Below are 20,465 nucleotides of genomic sequence, written 5' to 3'. Positions count from 1 at the left end.
ACAAGCTAAGAAAAGATGGTAAGATCTATGAATCTACTTAACTAACAGTAATGGCTGGAGATATGTAATACAGCACATACAACTACTGCATCCAGTTTCTGGAGAGTATATGCAGGAAAATTCAGATGTGCTACTGTAGGTCATCATAGCATTCAACAAGATAAATATAACCTATAACCAGTCACATCAAAATGTTGAGGAGGATGTAGTGAGAAACATGCTGTATTTAGTCATATTACTTGATTTTGTGCAGTGTTGAAGAGGGAATATGAAAAACAAATATAAAGACTGTGCCTGAACTTTTGAAATGGATGGAGTTATCAGGTCTTAAGAAGTATATGTATATTTTTTATGTTGTTGTCTGCTCTTCTTTTATTTTACGCTGATGTTTTTTTCAATTTTGTTGTAACATTTGAGTTTCACCTAAATTAAAGATTTTCTACCTGAATGAAAAGTTACAGTCATACAGTCATTGTTATTTAGAAAAGGGGTTTCAAATGACTTTTTCAAGTGTCTGAGCTCAAGAAACATGAGAACATTGTCAACAACTGCCTTCACCAAGTCAAAGTTCAAACTGGAACTGGATGGAAATGTCTAATCGCGGCCGCCCTCTCCCACCATCAGGAAAGTGAGCAAAGCCTCCACTTCCTTCAATTCTCTCTGTGTTTTCTTACTGAATTGCACTCCATCCTGTGGTTTGTGTATGTGTGTGTGTGTGTGTGTGTGTGTGTGCAGCCAGCCCCCCTCAGTCATTCAGACATCAACACAGCAACAGCATGCTACAGCTGAGGAGCTTCAGAAAGGCAGGCGCCTGTGACACCCCAGGGTGAGCCCACTGATCTGTTTATCCATTCATTCACAATGTAGTGCCTTTGGGTGTGGTAACTTTCCCTCCAAAAATAAAAAAGGTAGAATTTCCCAATGTTTCAACTTTGTATCAGAAAGATTGCATGTTGCAGGAAACCATATTTGTGTAGTTACTTTGAGAAGAAAGAAGGAAAGAAGAAAAATCGATATCTAGAGTAACTACAAACAACAAGAATTCTTTTGTGCTTTTAGTAAGGTTCTACATAAAATCTGTTATATTTTCCAAGACAAAACTAAATATCAGTAGAATATCATTTAAGTTTCTCCACATTTTGAATAATCTAATCTTTCTATTTAACAAACAGATGAAATTGATATTAATCTTCCTATCTAACTCCTTGTAAAAAGTCAAATAAGTGTATTTCTCTACTTTTTGCAGGATTCTTTCTATGGTCAGACCTGTTTTGTCTGGAACAGATCATATCTTATGTCTATAAAACCCCATTAGCGTGTCCTTAGCCTGAACCCAGCTGCTGTGTTGTAGGTGTCGGCCACCTGCCACTAGAGGTCACTGTGTCTATGGTTTAAGACAATCCTGCTGCATGGCTCAACTGAGGTTTATTGTAAATGGAACTATATTGCTCTGATCATTTTAATATTAACTACAATATACATATTTCATTTATGTAACATTTCTTAGTGAAACATTTAAAATGTGTCATATCTCCCAAAGTTAATTTTAAAGGCTGTGCTGGGGACAATATGAGTTCACCAAATTGAACATTAAAATGATGGTGTAAAGTTTTTCTGCCCCAAGCTGCAACAAGAGAGAGTGAGGAAGATGTTAGTCAAACATGGCCTGTAAACAGCTGAGGAGAGAGAAAACACCATGTCTGTGTGAGGCCTCTAAAGCCACTTAGGAGCTTCTGGTTATCATCAATCACATGAGGCTAGAAACAACAGTCATAAATGTAACATGGCCCCTAAATCACCAAATCCAAGTTGCTGAACTTTCATAACTTAAGCTGGTTTTATTGTGACTTGTAAGGTTCTTACTATGGCGGGGCGATACGGACAAAATCAAATATCATGATATTTTTGACCAAATACCTTGATATTGATATCGTGACAATATTGTGGGGATGACTACTGGTGCTTTCACAAAATATTTACATGATATTTTTCATAAATAATCATCAGTAATGTGGATATGATGACTAAGTGGGTGAAGGCAAATGATAGAACAGCCAAAACAGTCTGGTAAGTTCAGAAAATTATATCACTTCACTGTAATGCAGCCTTTAAAGCTAGGAAAAGACTACACTTGCCATATCATAATATTATATCCAAAATCTACAACAATATCTAGTCTCATATTACAATATTGATATAATATTGATACATTGTCCAGCCCTAGTTCTTACTGTGCCATTTATGATCTGGTGAAGATACCTTTCATTTCGAGCCAGTTGTTCTTTTATGCTGTTTTGTCTTTTTATTTGAGATGTTGACATGTCTTATGATATAGTATAATATTCAGTGCATTGAAACAATATGCAGAGGTTTAATGGAGCGGTGGGCAGGTGTATAAATGTCTGACTTCAACACTTTGTTCCCGGGTTTGCTCTTGTTTTCTGTAAACATGGCGGCAATCTTTTACTAACCTTAACTGATTACAACATTTTCACAACCATGAAGCCGCACTAATCAATATTTTTACATAAGCAGTTGTTCAAATTCCTATGTGTAATGTAACTAGGGTCGTTTGAAGTAATGAACCTGCATAGAATTAGCACCCAGCCCTGCAATTCCCCTCAGCTCTGTGTAGCTTGTTTTGGTTTTACAGCCTTTACTGTTTTAATTGACTCCCTGTGTTGTTGTTTCCTCCGTCGGTCTCTCATCTCCTCCCTTTCTCCCTCCCACACCAAACACGGTCTCTCTCCCCCAAATCCCACAGACTATCATCATCATGATTATTAGTGTGAGCAGTGAGGGGCAGTGTGGTTATTATTGTTGTGGCTCAGTCAGCAGTCCTATGGGAGACATGCTGAGGGCTGCCGGAGCCGCTCTGTCCCTGATAGACAGAATATGACATACTGGCTCAGCCTAGAGGACACTTCTTAAAATACCATGGGATTAAAATACAAAATGAATACCTGCGGCCAGGAAACTTTTTGACTACAGCAGCAAGTTACGGTAAGTTTAGACGGTTTGACAGGATAAGAAAATGTGGGGAACTTTTTGTGGAGCTGTTGTGAGTTAGAAAGTCATAGGATGGTGTTTTGGTTGCTCAAGAAGGTGTCGAGTTTGTCTTAAGATTATCTGACACCTGATTATTTTGCCTACATCAAAAGTGGTTTAAAAGTTCATTGCTGCAATGTTTTTGTGCTGCATTTGCAGAGATTTAATACTATGCCATTATTTAACACTAAAGTCTCACTAACAAACTATAGGTTGAATTACTATTGTCTCATAACAGTCATGTTATGGTAAAAAATTGACATATTGTCAGTCTAGGATTTAGAGATACAGAAGACTTCTGAGTTTAAATTATTGCATATTAAAAGAGTAGTTTGATATTTTGGGAAATATACTTTCTTGATGGCAGTTAGACAAGAAGACTGATGTCTCTCTCATATCTATACAATAAATTGATAAAGCCAGCAGACAGTTAACTTAGCTTAGCATAAAGGGGAAAAAGTAGCCTGATTCTAACGAAAGGTAACAAAATCCACCAAATGAGATAACATGTTATGTGTCATTTCTCTAATCTGTAAAAATTACAAGTTGATGATGTGGCCTACAGGATGTGCCGCACTATTTCTGCCCCTGTTTCGAGTCTTTATGGAATGTGTACAAGGAAACTGAGTTGTGTTTTGTTTATGAATCACATTTTTTCCTGGAACGGTGCATTACCATGAGTGGACCAAATAAATTAAATGAAAAATTGATGCTAAGCTAAGCTAACCGTATCCTGGCTTCAGTTTCACATTCAACATACAGTAAGCAAGTAAGTAAGTAAGTAAGTAAAACTTTTATATAGCACCTTTTCAAACACAGGTTACAAAGTGCTTTACAGTGCCATTGGGACACAAAGAAAATAGGACACAAAAACCATGAAAGACACATTCAAGAACACATACAGACATCTCACACATACAAACACAGCAAGCATACAGTCATCACCCAGAGCACACACTTGAATTTATGAAATGTTATGAGGTGATACAGAGGTATCAATCCCCTCATCTAACTCTCAGCAAAATGTCAAACAATTTCTTTAAATCTTTGTTTAATATCTGATCATTTACGTCCTTTTTATAAATTCTGTCCACTCACCCCTCCTCTTCTCATCATAATTTTCACTGTCTGGCGTTTAGAAGCCACAGATAGTCGCATGTGTGTGTCTTTGGGTGCACAGCAGCTACCTATTGGATGGGTTGTTTTGAAAGGTTAATATACACCTACAATTTCTACATACACAATGCGCAAAACACAAAACCACAATAGCAAATATGCCAGTTTAAGCACTATTTTAATTGAAATATTGTATTTTCAGGGAAAACTGAATGTTTGTTTAATGACATACTGACAACTGATTACTAGAAACTTTATGGGAAACTCAAAAGAAGGAAAAGGGTCTTTATAACATGTTACAAGTATGACACTTTAAAGGTGCACTATATAAGATTTGGCCAAAATTTTAGTTTAAAACATTCAAAAAATAACTAAAATTATCAACAGAATGTGAAGAAATAACAGTATTGATGTAATATCAAAGACATCTGCATATTGTGCTGCAGAGATATCTACTGAAGTTAGCATGCTAACCAGCTAGCCCTGTTCTGTCTCATCCCGCTTTGTACCTCAAGGGCTATAGTGAGTCACTGTAGTGTCCAGTCTGCCCTCAGTCCAACATGAAAGGAAGAAGAAGTAGTGCTGCTCTGAACCACCACGGCAGTAATGGCGGAGATTTTGAGCCAGGCTGGAAGCTGCTGTAAGTTTTGCTGTAGGATGGTCAATATGTCACTTTATTAAGTTTTAATATATTTTTCAGCGAGAAAGTAATCATTTAGATTCCCAAGATGTGGTCAGTTTATCCAAATAATGCCTATTTGAAAATTAGCTCTGATGGTGTCGGAGTTGTCTTAGTCACTGGCCGGCTGGTCAGCTCAGCTGTATGATCTGATGGACTGATCTGTGCAGCTTTTTGGTAATTTACTGCTGGCTCTAATGTCTCCATAGCATTTTGATAGCTTGATGACTCTGTAGCACGGATTCACTGTAAACAGTAAGCTTTATGCTATATTCAGTGAGTGATAATTCTATGAGCGTGATGGTGGTGTGGTGATGTGTTTGGGGGGACGGGGAAGGGTGGGGGGTAAGGGTAGGATGGGGACTGTTTGGAGCAGGTGGCCAAATCTTGCATATTGCACCTTCAAGGTATAAATTAAAACAGATGGAAAAGTAATTAAACTAATCCAATTCTCTTTCTGTATTTGAGATATAAACAAAAGTTGGTAATTTCTCAAAATCCTTTCCCCAAATCTAAATTCAGATGAACTACCACCAACCTACTGTAAAATGTAGTTCAGCAGCTGATTTAATTACATGTACTGAAATGACTTCCCAGCAGCCTGGATCATTCCATTAACGATACCTCGCAGTGGGGAGCCACCCAGTCTGGTCTGAACCATTAACACCAGCTGTCTCTACTCCTCTGCTATTAGCACTCATTCTACCACTCAAAACAAAATATGTCTCAGTCAAGCCTCTAATCTCATTTACAGTATTTTCACTTTCCATTTCTCTCTGTCCTGCCAATGCAGCTGTAGCTTTACAGAAAGATGACGTACCAGTGAGCCAGAGATATGTATTAGTCTTACCTCCCATGTTTGCTTTCCATCTAAAGATGTCTTTCCGGCAGCCATATTGGAGGGTACAGGGTCTCAGGCAACAGAGTTAGACAGGCCTATCCTGACAATTAGACTGAATTTTGTTTCACTTAATTAATTAATTAATTCATTCATTCATTCTGCCTGATGTTGTGTTCATGTTCTTGTTGCTTTGTACAGATGCGTGAATCTTCACTTGCTTTTTTTCATTAATATAGCTAGGAAGCTAACAGACTAAATAGGAAGATGACATTTTTAATCCTATAAAGCTCTGATTGTTGTTGCTGACTGTTTTTCCAATCAGCCAAAAGGGACATCAATTGACACAACATCAGATCTATTTGCATCACCAAACAAATAAGAAATGTGAATGGTGATTCAGAGGTCTGGGAAGAGGCTACCACAGGCCACAAAGGAGCAAATAAACACATTAAGTACTCTTCATTTTTTTATTTTTATATATATAACTACATGAATTCATGGTTTCTGGAGTTTTTGCCTTTGTTTGGATGGTATACTGTAGAGAGAGAACTAAAATATGGAAAGAGAGATGAGAAGTGACATAAGATCAATGTCCAAAGCTATAGTCATACCAGAGATGTTGTGGGTCCATGGTTTGTGTCTAATACTTGATTCAATGGATTTGGGTCAAACCCCCATTGGGGATCTATCTGTGGTCATAGTGTGCCAGCCAGTGCTCCTTTATGACCTTTGTCCTGACCAGGGTTGGACGCGTGTTGGTGACTGCCCAGCCCTGGTGAACCAATGTTGCTGCCATGAATGGAAATTGATGCATTGACATAACAAGTGGAATCCTCAAGATCAGGTGAATGCATTTCATATCGTGCTATAGTGGTGCATATTCCCAAACTTATTTGAAATAAAGCAAATTACCACAAACAGTGAACTTGGGGGCACTGGTCTGAACCCCCAGGGCAGTGACCCACTTTGCCCAGTTGGTTCAAAGTTCAAAGTCCAAAGTAGACTTCATTCTCCATACCATACAACAAAATTGTGTTTACTCCTAGCTCAATGTCCACACACATAAGCATAGATTGAAAACATTGAAAATACAAAGATGCACCAGTTCTTCTTGACATTCACAGTGTTATCTTTTGTTTTGTTGACATTTAGTGACAGGTTGTTTGTGTTGCATCAGTCCACCAGTTGGTTTACGTCTTCTCTGTAAGATGATTCATTGCCATTGCTGATGAGGCCCACTACCGCTGTGTCATCTGCAAATATAATGATGTCATGCTATGTGTGGCACAACAGTTGTGGGTCATCAGTGTTAACAGCAGTGGACTCAGGACGCAGCCCTGAGGAACGCCATTACCAGCCCGTACTGATTGGGGTCTGTGTGTCAGGAACTCTAGTATTCAGTAGTCCAATGGACTGAACTTGCTTATCAGGGAATGACTGTATTGAAGGCCCAGCTGAAGTCTATGAAAAGCATCCACACATAAATGTTCCTGTTCTCCAGGCTCAGGTGCAGTGCTGAGGATATGGTATCATTAGTGGAGTGTTCTGGACGGTATGCAAACTAGAATGGGTGTAGTGTGGAGGGACGTCTGGATGTTATGTGGTCCTTGACTAGCCTCTCAAAGCACTTCGTCATGATGGGTGTGAGTACTATGGGGTGGAAGTGGTTAAGACCCAACACTGTAGACTTCTTTTGCACTGGTATAATGGTGGTGGCCTTGAAGCATGAAGGGACAACAATCTGTCTCAAAGAGATGTTAAAATTGTCTGTGAGGACATGTGTTAGTTTGTTAATACATTCTCTGAGCTTGAGAATTGGTGTATTATCAGAATCTGCAGCTTTTTGGCTGGCTCTGCACAGGGTCTTCTGGACATCAGCAGGGCCAAAACAGTGAACCTGGTCATGGTGGTGAGGGGTGACTTTTCCTCACAGGCATGTTGTGCAGTAACTCAAACCACCCAAAATAACCATTGAGCTTGTTATGGACGTCAATGTTGTAGTTTGCAGGGTAGTGGAGCAGTTATGTGCCTGGAGTCTCTAGAGTCATGACATGGAAGTGCCCTGATGCCCCGGTTAATTTTGGCCCTAGCTAATCTAAGGGCCAATTAGTTGTTGGACTTAAAGGCAGCATTTCATGCTCTCAGCAGCACATGCACCTTGTTGGTACACCAGGGTTTTTGGACGGCATGTATGGTGATGTTCTTGGTGACAGTGACATCATCAATACACTTTTTATGTATATATTCAGCCACAGATTCAGCTTCTGTGATGGTCAACTGTGGCAGCCTCCTTGAACATGTCCCAGTCAGTGCAGTCCAAACAGTCCTGGAGTGCTGAAATGGCCCCATCTGGCCAGACCCTGATCTGCTTAGCATATGGTTTTGTTCAGGTGAACAGGGGCCCCTATGCAGGTATCAGCATCACAGGAAGGTGATCTGAGTTGCCCAGGTCGGGGCAAGGGACTACTTTGAATGCCTGTTTAATGTTTGTCCAATCCAGGTCTAATGTGTTAACCCCTCTGGATGCAAAATGTTGCCAGCCTTGCCTCTGCTCGAAAGGGCTGGGACACTTAACTATTATTTTATGATGTTTACATGATGCTTGTTAACATGTCAATCAGAGTATCCAGAGCTACCACTGTCTTGTTGTAAACATGCCTGGATTATAAAATAACTAATTTATCTGGAATTATTAGTAACACCACCTATTTTTCACCTTAACTTGTATTTTTTATCAGGGAAGCTTGCTGTTTTTTTCAGTTACACTCATTCTCACCTAGAAGCCAGTCTGTACAACCACAGTCTCATCTGCTGTCTGACTAGGTAGCACAAAATGTAAAATACTATAAAGCTGATGCTTTAAAAATGACAAGATTCAGATAAAGGCTAAAATAATAGCTTTATTCTATATGCTAGAGCTCTTCGATTCTAAAGAAAGCTGTGTGTCTATTCTGTTGTCAGTCAGGTGGCAAAAGACAACTGCAAGCTACGCACACTGAAACACATGCCATCCAAATAACCTTCCAGAAACAGAACCATGACATCACTGCTAACACACCGTGTGTATGTGTGTGTGTGTGTGTGTGTGAAGGCATGCCTGTGTGTCTGTGAGTCTTCGACCCTGTCACAGGGAACGGCAGCAACTGTGCAGTTACCATGCCACCTGACGGTCCCGCCTTCCAGGAAAGCTGTGAGGTTTATGTGTCAAAGAGAGACAAGTGGCTTGGCTTAAGAACTGCTTGAGATGAAGCCAGCATGTGTGTGTATGTATGTGTGTGTGTGTGTGCGTGCGTGCGTGCGTGCGTGCGTGCGTGCGTGTGTGTGTGTGTGTGTGTGTGTGTGTCCAGCTTAAAGTATGTCGACAGTGTTTGCGAGCGTGTGTACACAATACGTATAGCAAAGAAGTGTGTGACCACATCACAGAACATTCCTCTCCTCATGACCTTTTTAACAGTTGTAAGAAAGGTGAATAAATAGCTCTGTATGTCTATATGCATATAATGTAGCAAGACATGTATAAGCCTCTGTGTTCCCCTGCCATTTGATAAGGTTTGTATAACACACAAAGGCCTTGAAGTGAAACAGTTTCAGATGGTATCACTTCAGTCATATATAATATATCAAAACCTATATGTTTTATATTTATACGGTACATCACATATTTATTTCTCTGTTCTTTACATTCTTGCATAGCTTACACCACCTCCTGTTAAAAAAATCTTCTTTTGTTTCAGTATAATGTCAATTTTTGGTACAATAATATTGAAAACACAAACACACATACAGACAAAGCTATTATTTCAGATATCTGTCATGCAGTTAAAGGTCAAAGGCAGTGTGCCTCAGACTGATGCAACTACAAACTGTGGTGCCAGACGTTAGGTAACGGCTGGCAAAGTAATTTGGATTTTGGCCCAACCACCAAAAAAGGTAGCAGATTACTAAGATGACACTAAACTCATTTCGCAACTGCCATTATTATTTTATTTGTTACCCTGTAGTTGTGCAGATGACAGGCACTGACCGGATCTACTAAACATCACACACTGTACACTGCCATCTACCTACCAGTCATCTCTAAAGGGAGAAAGAGTTCCTGTACTCAGAGCTGTTTGTTAGCCTAAATTGAATTTGATGGTCATTTCTGGCCACCTGATGAATATGAATTTGCTCTTTTAGGTTTAGTTTGGTCTCCAGTGGTCTCAGGAGTGATTTCCATAGCCCAGTTCCTGAAGAATTATGGTAGCCTGGACTACTCTGTATCTCACATTTTCCATCCTGATGCAATATTCAGTGTTAGTGGAGGAAGTAGTGTGCCCTTTATGGAGCCAAGCAGAAAGTAAAGGTGTGGAGTTCAGAGTGGTAGATGGGTGACAGCTTTCCTGCAGAAGATCAGAGTTTGCATCTTGTTGCAGGCTTTACCTAACCTTAGTTGCCATGTGCAAATTCTGTCGTAATTAAAAAAATCTTGACATTGGACATTAAAACTGTTGTTATTGAGCCTAAATTGTATTTTTGCTGAATAGTCCAATATGAACCTTTTTCCCTGGCGACGAGGTTGGGCATCCTCTCCTCAGACGCATATCAGCCTTTTTTTAGCTGTTTAATGTTTTGTTCTTCCTCAGCTATTTGCTAACTTGTCTTGTTGCTGAGCAGTTAGCATACTGTATAGTCAGTTTATTGTCTGCTATGTAAAGTTTCAATTTCTCCAAACTTGCCTGTCTTAGGACTGTCAAGGGACAGCATGCAAACTGCACAGCAAGCAAAACACTAGAAGCGATAGTTGTTGTAGTGTTTTGGGAACATCAGTATTTTCATGTTCACGTTTCTCCCGGCTCTCCGTCAGTCCCTCATCCACACAGCCCAGCCACCTCCCACATCCACACTGACAGATGCTGATGAGGCTGACGTAAACTCAGTGTTACACTGCTGTTATAGAGACCTGACACCTCAGACAGCACAGCAGTCAAAAGCAGAGCCACAAGGCTTCTTTCAGCAGAGCCACAAAGATGTGTGGGTCATAATTGGAGAACGGCTCCAGATAATGGATCTTTATTGACCGGTTTCTGTTTTTTTTCTCATTTTGCATTGGTTTGCTTTCTGCTAAGTAGTATGCATTAGCAAATTTTGTACCTAGTTACTTAGCTTACCTTACATAACTTTTTTGACACAAGCAAAAATTAATTATTAAAATACTACAAAAATCAATTTATTTTTTCTTCTGAAATATTATGTATAGCTCAGAGTTGAATAGTACGTGACATTGGAAGTGAAAAAAAAATCACTGACAATTGATTTCTTTTTGTAGCTAAGCTTTAGCAACCAGAAGTAAAGACTGCTGAATATTCTCTCAAGCAGCAGTAGGAACTTTTAGTTGAATTAAATGGCAGAAATTTGGATGAAGGTGAATATGAGCCTATGGATGGAGGTGTTTTAAAAAGCAAGGTACCATGTTAGGGGACAACTGCTCCGACAGTCTGACCGTTGACTTTTGCCCGACACCACCATCAGATATCAGGTGAGCTCAGTTTTATCATATAGGACTTGTAAGCTTTGCTAAAAATGTAAGCTATAGATTTGTTAAAAAGAATGTAATTACTGGAGTACAGTTGGTTTTGTATCATTTCCAGTCCGCATATGATCAGGTTGAGCCAAGTTCAGATGATTCTGATCATTTTTGTGATTTGCTTTGACTGTACTTACTGTCTTCCTCTGCTTCACTAGCAGACTTGTCAATTGAAGCTGAATATCAGTTATGACGTTCATTGTTCACACACAATAAAAGTGAGTTGTTACTTGTATACAGTGCACAACATACAACATATACATCTTAGTTAATGTTCAGTTTCAGGAGAACAAGTATAAGAGACTGTGTGTTACTCTTATTTAATATTGCTATGAGTTAGTTGGCTAAGATACCGAAAATCTTTAATCTGAGTTAAGGTTGAATGATTTATGGAAAACATCTAATTGCAATTTTATTTTTCTGACCAAGATAATATTGCACCAACCATAATCACAAGCTTATGTTTATGTGTTTTACATTAATAGAACCTGATAAAAATAATAATGTTTTGATATCAGATTGATCACACCAAAAGTGAACTGCTCTACACAGTTAGCTGCTGGAGCTAACGCTAATATTAGCGTCACAGACTGACAGGGTGAGCTGCTTCACAGCAATGAATCCTGGAGGTCTAAATTAAGAGCTGTTAAGGTGTTAAGTAATCTTAAAAATGATGATATGATGTTTTTAAAAGTTTAGGGTTAAAACTGGGAGTTTCTGACAACTCTGTTCACCAGCTGCCAGTCATTCACTCTCGACAGTTATGGAACAATCATAAACTGTGAGCTACCCGTCTGAAATTGATGTTAGACAATCACCAAAATCATTCATGTAAAAAAAAGACAGCTACCACTCTGTTGGCCCCCTCCTAATTTTTTCAAACATCAAAACTATGGAATCAACAAAACCACCATTAGCCAAAACAGTAGACAAAATTATGATTTTGATATACAAACAATTAATCCTCAGCCCTAGTCTGAGTGAAGCTTTGCTCAAAATGTTGAAAATTATCTCTGAAAACTGATCTAAAAAATCTACAGAACAATGTCTCTAGCATTACTATGGGGATCATAAATCAACTGGGCTAAGCGATAGATAAAGCTAAGAAAGCTGAAGCTTTTGGTTGGCCCAACTGTCAGTGATAGATATTGTTGAATTTCTTTCTTTCTTTCTTTCTTTCTTTCTTTCTTTCTTTCTTTCTTTCTTTCTTTCTTTCTTTCTTTTTTTTTTTTTTTTAACATTTCCTGACACTTCTTTACACAAACACCCAGTAAGGTGAGATCTTATTAGTGTCTGGAGGTCCATGACACTGGTTTCCAGCCTTTATGGCATGTGACCCTTTCGAGCAAAGCAATGTCGACTCGTGACCCCTTGTCACAGGTGGCATATGTGTATAATTTATCACCACTATAACTAAAGAGTTTATTTGGATTGTTTTGGAGGCATAGAAGATAATATCCAGTATTTTGCAATAAAAAAAATCATAGTGAAGCATGAATATGTTTGTTTTTTTCCCCATCTTATTACTTATCTCATGACCCCTCAGGTTTAACTTGAGACTTTGGGAGTTCCTGACCCTCATATTAGGAACCACTGGTGTGAGAGAGATTTTAGATTTCACACTTAGATTTTGAGGCTTCACATCCTGTGTTGACATTTCCACCATCTTGTCACAAGTGTTGATTTCAGTGAACTCAAGCTGTCACTACGCTGCAGCTAAGAGCTCTCAGCGCAGAAAGGCTTGACTGAAACGGTGTTCACAACAACCAAGCAGACATACATATATGTGATAAACAAATATTGACTCAGGCACCCTTCTGGTGGTCCATCATTCATGGCCCTATTGCTTTTATAGGCCAAGCATGTCTGTGTGTGTATGTGTGTGTAGTGAACCGTGCTTCAGTCAATATTTAGTCCTGTCATGTTGACTGCTCTTGCTTTAGTAGCCAGGTGCCAACAGCTTCCTGATGGTTTGTTCTTCTGTTTGCTCTGGTTCATGTTGAACTGACTTATTTCTGTCAAAAGTAACATGAATTTAATCTTTTAATCATTCAGACCGTAATGGTAAACTGTGTGTGAATTAAGCATGTATGTATCAATATATACAGTGGCAGATTTGGAATAGGTTTTGTAGTTGTATTTTTGATAATGGCACACACACAATGGCAAGCACAATGAGAACACTTGAAAAACATAATTTAAATATTCTCTAAAACCATTGAATCTCAAAAGGTTGAGTGGGCGCATGAACCCCAGAATTATTCTTTAACTTTCAACCTAACCTGAGTGATATTTTGGCGGCAGATTTGAATGACCCCCCCCCCCCCCTCACAATGATTAACACATAATTTAAAAACAAACAAACAAAGAAACCCAACTCTTACTTCACAGCAGAGGACATCCCACTCAGGTTTTCTGAAAAGATTTAAGATGACCTTCAGAACAGGTAGATCGATGTGACTCTCTGTCTCTTCAAACTGTCAAACCAGGTGGGAGGACTACCACCAAACTACCACAAAAAAATGACAGAAAACAGATGTAAATGAATAATGCAATATATACTGCATACACACACACACACACACACACACACACACACACACACACACACACGGCAGTTGCACCTGAAGGGATCTAGCTCAAGGTGTGTGTCTGTCTTATTATTGCTTTCTTTACAGGGTTAAAAGCCACAGTTGTAACACCTACTTCACAAAACACAACAGTGCTTAGCGTTAGCAAATAAAATGTGAGTTTCTGTCTGTTTTCAGTCACAGTGTTGTCTGACCTTCACTACGTCAGCTTCTATGAGGGAGCATGTTTTCCATTTGGGCGGGAGGTCCTAAACTGTTAAGGAATGACAGTTATGTTCTGCAGAGAGAGTGTCCACAAACCACTTCACGTGTGTGTGTCACTGGAGTTTTTCCATCAGTTTACAAAGATAACTCTCTTTAGACAAATATAACACTCAAAGACACACATGTAGACCCGTGTAGGCATGCAGTCAGTCAACACACTCATCACACATAAATCAAATCAACACATTCTCAGTAAAGACACATGCACACACACACACAATGTCAGTCTCAGATTTATTTTAGGTTGTGGTTTTCCACACTAACAAGAAGGCAGATAGGTTGTCACACTGAATTTGTTTTTCTACAGATATTTAATTTTGGATTTTATGATCAGAGAATAAATATACAAGACCGAGGCGTGTTCAAACCATCATTAACACCGTGTAAAAAAAAACGCAACCTCCTCGGAGGGCCCTGGCAAGACAGCTGAACCTTTTGTAGCAAAACAATCATGCATTATGCAGCAAGGTGCTATATTGGCCAATCACATATGTGCAAGCAAACGTTCCTGTTAGATTACTTTGCAATGTAAAAGCTGTTCTACTGCTTACCTCACAATCATCATTACCATCATGACAGCTTTCCAGAGTTGTAAAATCCCAACACTGTCTCCCAGAAAATATGTTCATATATGACTAAATTGCAACAGCAAATACGTTTTATTAGAGACATAATAATGGCTGAAATACATTTTCTCTCAATATAATGAGAAAATGTTGTTAATTAACATATTTTGCAAGTTGCAAAAATGTTGATACTGAACGTATGAGTGAAATGTTCAGAGACAACATAGATCTTTTTTTTCCCCATCAAATATCTGATCTTGCAGAACAATATCCACTACAGCAACACTAAACTCTTTATGGTTGTGTTCAGGCACTGGAAGCACATGGTTAAAGTTAGGGAAAAATCATGGTCTTGGTTTAATATAGAAAAAGTCTGCAGTGACTTGAAACACAATGTGTCTATTAACATTTAAGTGACACCATGATCTTTCACCAACCTTAACCAAAGTGCTTTTGTTGCCTAAACCAAACTACATGTAGACATCAGGATGTGAACCCGGGTCTCTGTTGTCAGAGTCCGGCTTCTTGTACGTCTGCCAACCTCCTCACTGGTGGTCAAAATGGTCAAAATTGAAGCAGCAGAGGCTGATATATCCTGTTTTTTAGTCTCTAGTATGGGTCAAGCTCCAAGTTAAGAGCTTATTGGTTGGAGACTCACAGAAGTTCAAGTAGACTCTTAAATACACGTTTGTAATATGGTGAACCTGCGGCCCCAAGAACGCCTTCATCCACTGAGGTTTAAATTGAGTTCTTAGTTCTTCTGCCCCTGATCAACTACAGTCCACAACACATACAGTATATACACATACACACACACATACACACACAACAGAGCTGACATTACTGTAGCCTCTCAGAGTGAGTGAAGGACTCTTATTGATGGCTGATGAAAGAGACCTGTGCAGCCTGGGTTGTAAATAATTGCGAGGCACGCTGGGTCTGCTCAGTGCTGACATGGATGGTATGGTTGACAACTTGCTAGGGTTGTTTTGGCCTCTTTGATGTTACCGGCAGTCTGTACAAATGACATATTGGCACTAGTGTAAATATGACACAGTATATGGTTAATTGGCGCTGGAGTTAGGGATGCACTTTTGACAGATACAGCCACTAATTTCTTAAGTCAATGTTAACCGAACATGTGCTTTTCAGCTCATTTTGTCATGATCTTTGTGGTTACTGTCAGTTTGTTTTGAAATCACTATAACTTGCAGAAATCCATGATGAATTCATGAATTCATCAATCTTGTTGCTCATACTGTAGGTGTGCTTTTCCAATCCTATCAAGCTCTGTTTAGCAGACCTGATACTGGCATATTTATTTTTTACTAATGTCCCCTGATTGAGTCCAGAACATAGATTTCAGACTGAACACAGATATGGCAGCTTAGTTCTTCTATAAGCCTGAGCCATAGCCTACAGTTTCTCTGGCCTTTTTCTACAGAACTGTCAGGACAACAGTAGAGAGATCTTGTTTGGTTTTTGAATAACAGTCTCTGCATGTTTTGCAGGTGGGTCAGCAACGGCGGTCTACGGTTCCCACATTCCTCAGACAGGATGTTTCTGTGGGCAGGAAGTAAAGCAACAGATGGAGGAGGTGACCGCAGGTATTGAGTACTGTCTCGCCTGTGTTTGCATTAATGCCAATATGATGGTTATTCTGAAACTCACAATCACCTTTAGTCTTTAGCTTCAACTTAGGAACAACTAACAAGGTGTCATCTGAGGATCTCATCTTAATGACTCTCAAGGAGTTTAAGCTGCAGTAACCAATAGTTTCATATTAACAACTAATTATTATTTGTAATGTGAAAGCTGTTGCTCACCGTGACAAGCTCACAGAGATTATCACCCGACCCTGCACTTTACCATCAGCTCAACAGAGCTTTTAAGTCTATTTTGGATGATTGTTTGGGTTTACCAGCCCGCAACTTGCTGTCATCAACCCTGTTTTAGCAGCAGCAGGCTGCTGTTTTCAGCAAAAGATTGATAAATGCACCATACACTACCTGCCCAACACTAAATGCCAGACAAAGTTAGTAACCAGCTGGTGAACATAGTGGAGCATTAAGCAGCTGGAGCCACCTAAAAAACCCCAAAACAATAATGCGGCTTTAAAGATGCTATAATCAATATTTTTTATAATAACAATGTGTCAAATTACAGTGTGTAATGTGAGAGGCATCGTTGTAGTGATAAACCCACAGAGAATTATGAGCGACTCTGCAGCTCCCCTTAGCTTCACAGAGCTTTATTGCGAGGTTCCTGTAAAGGTGTATAGTTTATTGTCAGAGGTAAATGGTGCAGGGATCACAATCACTCTTAAGATGTGCTGCTAAATGCTTCTGATGCTTATGTTATTTATAAAGCAGAGTGGGGTGCTGTCAGTCCCCCATGACTAATCTGCTGTAAAACAAACTAATTCCCTGTTTAACACAAAAGGCAACTACTATTACAGTAGTAAACCAAAAGACTCAACAGAACACAGAACACCTTACCTAAAATCTGAAGAGGACTAAAATGATTTAACCTTTTTTTCTGCATGAATGATCATATGGCATCATTTAATTATTTACATTTTTAAAAAGAGACCTCACAGGGTTCTTTTCACCCTCTGATATGTTGACTGAAGAAGAAGCGAATATACAGTCTTTCAAGCTGCATCTTTCATGTCAACCTTTTTCAGATCCATCTACCAGAAGATTCGTGAGTATGAGGTCCTGGACAAGAGGAAGACGGTAACAGCTCTGAGGGCAGGAGAGGACAGAGCCATACTGCTGGGCCTCAGCATGGTCTTCATGTCTGTCATGATGTACTTTGTCCTGGGAATCACCATACTGCGCTCTTACTCAGACAGGTGATAACAGCTCACAAGGTCACTTTCAGTTTGCAGAACAGCAAATGCATGCTTTGGTTTTTATTGTGACTTCATAGTGATTATTGAGTCAAGAGTGGTGTATAGCAGAAACCACTGAAACCCTTAAAAACATCCCTTAAAAGCAGTACCGGATGAAGTTTGGATCTCAGCATGCAGTGGAAATACAGTAACTTCTCTATCTTTGTCTACAGTGTGTGGACGGACGAGGCTAACTGCACTATTGTGAACTCCACCATCGTGTGGGATGTAAACTGTTCATACAGCTGTGGAACAGAGTGCTGGAAGCGTTCTCGTTTCCCTTGTCTCCAGGTCTTTGTCAGCCTCAACTCCTCAGGAAAGGTGGTACGACTGCTGCACAACGAAGACACGCAGGACAGCAACCACGAGGTACCTGACCACTGCTGGTGTTGCTGACACTTCCTGTTCTTTCTTCCCTTTATTGGCAGCTTTAGCTTTGTTGGGGATGATTTCAAGTTGTCAGCCTTACTTTACTTCATTTTTTTTTACCAGTGTTAGATTAAACTGATCAGATCAGTAATCAAAAGCATCGCTGTGGTTTTAAGCACATGGGAATTGTAGTCATCCATCACTCATATATGAGAAATTCAATAGAACTCTTTTCTTTTACTTTTCTTTCCTCCAGTGCTTCTACATCCCAAAGTGCCGTAAGGACTATGCAGCCACACATGCTATAGTCCAGAACATATCTGAGCGTCTCAGATCTCAACACACAGTTCAGTGTTTTGTGGATCCAACAGACCGCGTGGACAGCGCCATCTTGACACAGATCTATGGCCGAGTTGCTGTCTTCCACTCGCTTTTCTGGCCAACCTGCACCTTGATTGGAGGAACCATTATCATTGCCATGGTGAAGCTGACCCAGTACCTATCCATCATGTGTGAGCGAATGAGCCGCATCAAGAGGTGAAGTATCGGTGACCCAAAAGGATGTTCCCATTATATGGACAAGGGGACAACTGAAACAGTTTCATGGGGCCAAGACTGAAAGACAAAGTGGATGGAAGGCTGAGATGTGGTTAGACTCAAAGCCATGTCTCAGTGACAGTCTGAAAGCAGCTACTGTAGAAAGAGAAACATACATGTCAGAAGGATGTCACATTGAGAGACACAGAGGAAATCCAGATAGGAAGATGACCTGATGCAGGTTTGCAGCTTGAAGCCAGTAAGGCATGCTGGTAGCTGAAGCTCAGTAACAACCTTTGAAACCTTAATTTCCATAATATTTGTAGGCCAGTCAGTAATTTTGTAAGCATTTATACAAGTGTGACATACAGTAATTGTGTACTATTCTGATACAGGGAGGTATTCTATAGCTTTACAAACTGGTTGTAAAGACATAATATCTTTAACTCTAGCTTGGTCCCCAAAAGTGCATTTTGGGCAATCTGGGTACCCATGTAGCAGAGGTTGCTAATGTTTACTGCAGCTGTGTCTTACAAACAGAGAATTACTGATTTGACGCTTTGGGTCCTATATGTGAATACATTTTAATAGGCACTGCTCTATTATTAGGAAGTCTCTATACTGACACTGTGAACTGAATGTGAAGATTATGTAAAACTGAGTTTCTGGGATTATAGAAGGAATTCAAATCTCCAGCTGTGAAATTTCACACAAGTGCAACAAAGTTATTGTGATTTCTTTTTACAAATAACTTTATCATCTTATTAGCTAGCCGGTTATTATTACTCCACTTATGCCTTACTCCACTCTCAGCTCACTTGCCACATACAGTTATTCTCCTTAATGTCAAGCTGAAGCTAAACAGAGTTTATTTACAGCTTCACACATTAACACCACTGCTGCCTGAGATTGATTTTACATTTTCTTACCAAACATGTTTTGCTACATGAATGATTTTACTTTCAAATAAACACAAAGTGCTGTTTACCTCTTGATAATGATGTTTGAACCTTTAATATTGATTATTCATTATTGATTATGTCACAATTCAGAATTTGTGAAGTGGTTTGTGATGATTGACGTGTTGACGAGCCCTGATTAGCTGGATGATGACCTGCACCATCACAGATAAACCAACAGGGAAGTAACAGAGAGGTATATACTATGAGATAATTTTTGCAGGCTGAGATACTTTGGATTTCATTGAAAGCCAGTACGTTCACAGTTAAAGAAAAGTGGTATGCTGGGAAACAGGCTTACTATTTACTGTGGCAGGAATTATACTGCTTATATACTACTGTGTATGTTATACTGCTATGTATACTATCTTTTGAGGTTTTATAAGGTTACAGTGTTATTTGGATAGTGATACAATGTGTTTTTCATTGTTCTGGCTCTACTCATAAATGCTAAAAGTAATCAAAAATAAAAAATATTGAGCCTATAACTATTGAAGTCATCCGATTCACCATATGTACGTTTTTAACTGTACTTCCCCAGAAAAAATACATAAACCACAGGTTCATTAATGGTAGTTATGGCCCTAGATATGGGGTCATCAAAATTAAGGGTTTATTTCCTTGGTAGCATGATTGTGTCTTCTACCAAACAATTTGAGTTATCTACTTGTTTTTGTTTTTTTCCATCACTGTGAATCATTGACCTCCACAGTGATACTGCACAGCTGGAAGCAGGAAGAACCGGTCCTCGTTTCAGGTGAAAGATCGGTGAAAGAACACGCTTCTCATCCCAGCTAGCAACAGTCCACATGTGGTTATGGCGTTTGCGCCAGTGTAGTGGCATCACTGTCAGAAAACAGCTCTGAACACGGCTCACTCACCTGTTTTACACACTAATGTAAAACCTCCAGCTCTTGACTTGATGAACAAACAGTAAATTAACAGGTTTTACCAAACTTAAAATCTTCTCTCCGATTTCACTCATTTCTCTCGCTCTCTTTAGTCCCGCCACTGCTATGAACTCAGTTACAAC

General features: G+C 39.4%; 1 protein-coding gene across 3 annotated transcripts; it reads left to right on the top strand.

The window, feature by feature from the left end:
- The first annotated feature begins 765 nt into the window (after positions 1-765).
- si:ch211-247n2.1 (calcium-activated potassium channel subunit beta-2) lies at positions 766-20,025 on the top strand. Of its 3 annotated transcripts, none has more exons than XM_044362473.1 (5): positions 766-826; positions 16,183-16,278; positions 17,358-17,528; positions 17,741-17,936; positions 18,193-20,025. In XM_044362473.1, exons 1-5 carry the CDS (start codon positions 777-779, stop codon positions 18,475-18,477), a joined length of 798 nt encoding a protein of 265 aa, XP_044218408.1. In that variant the 5' UTR covers positions 766-776; the 3' UTR covers positions 18,478-20,025. The 3 variants fall into 3 exon arrangements, with proteins under 3 accessions (XP_044218408.1, XP_044218409.1, XP_044218407.1); XM_044362474.1 differs by lacking the exon at positions 766-826 and adding an exon at positions 2,803-3,003; XM_044362472.1 differs by lacking the exon at positions 766-826 and adding an exon at positions 10,613-11,202.
- Positions 20,026-20,465: the final 440 nt, after the last annotated feature.

This window comes from Thunnus albacares, chromosome 9 (genome assembly GCF_914725855.1).
Source record: "Thunnus albacares chromosome 9, fThuAlb1.1, whole genome shotgun sequence".
NCBI lineage: Eukaryota > Metazoa > Chordata > Actinopteri > Scombriformes > Scombridae > Thunnus > Thunnus albacares.
Note: the sequence above shows the minus strand (reverse complement) of the source record. Positions and strands in the feature narration are given on the sequence as shown.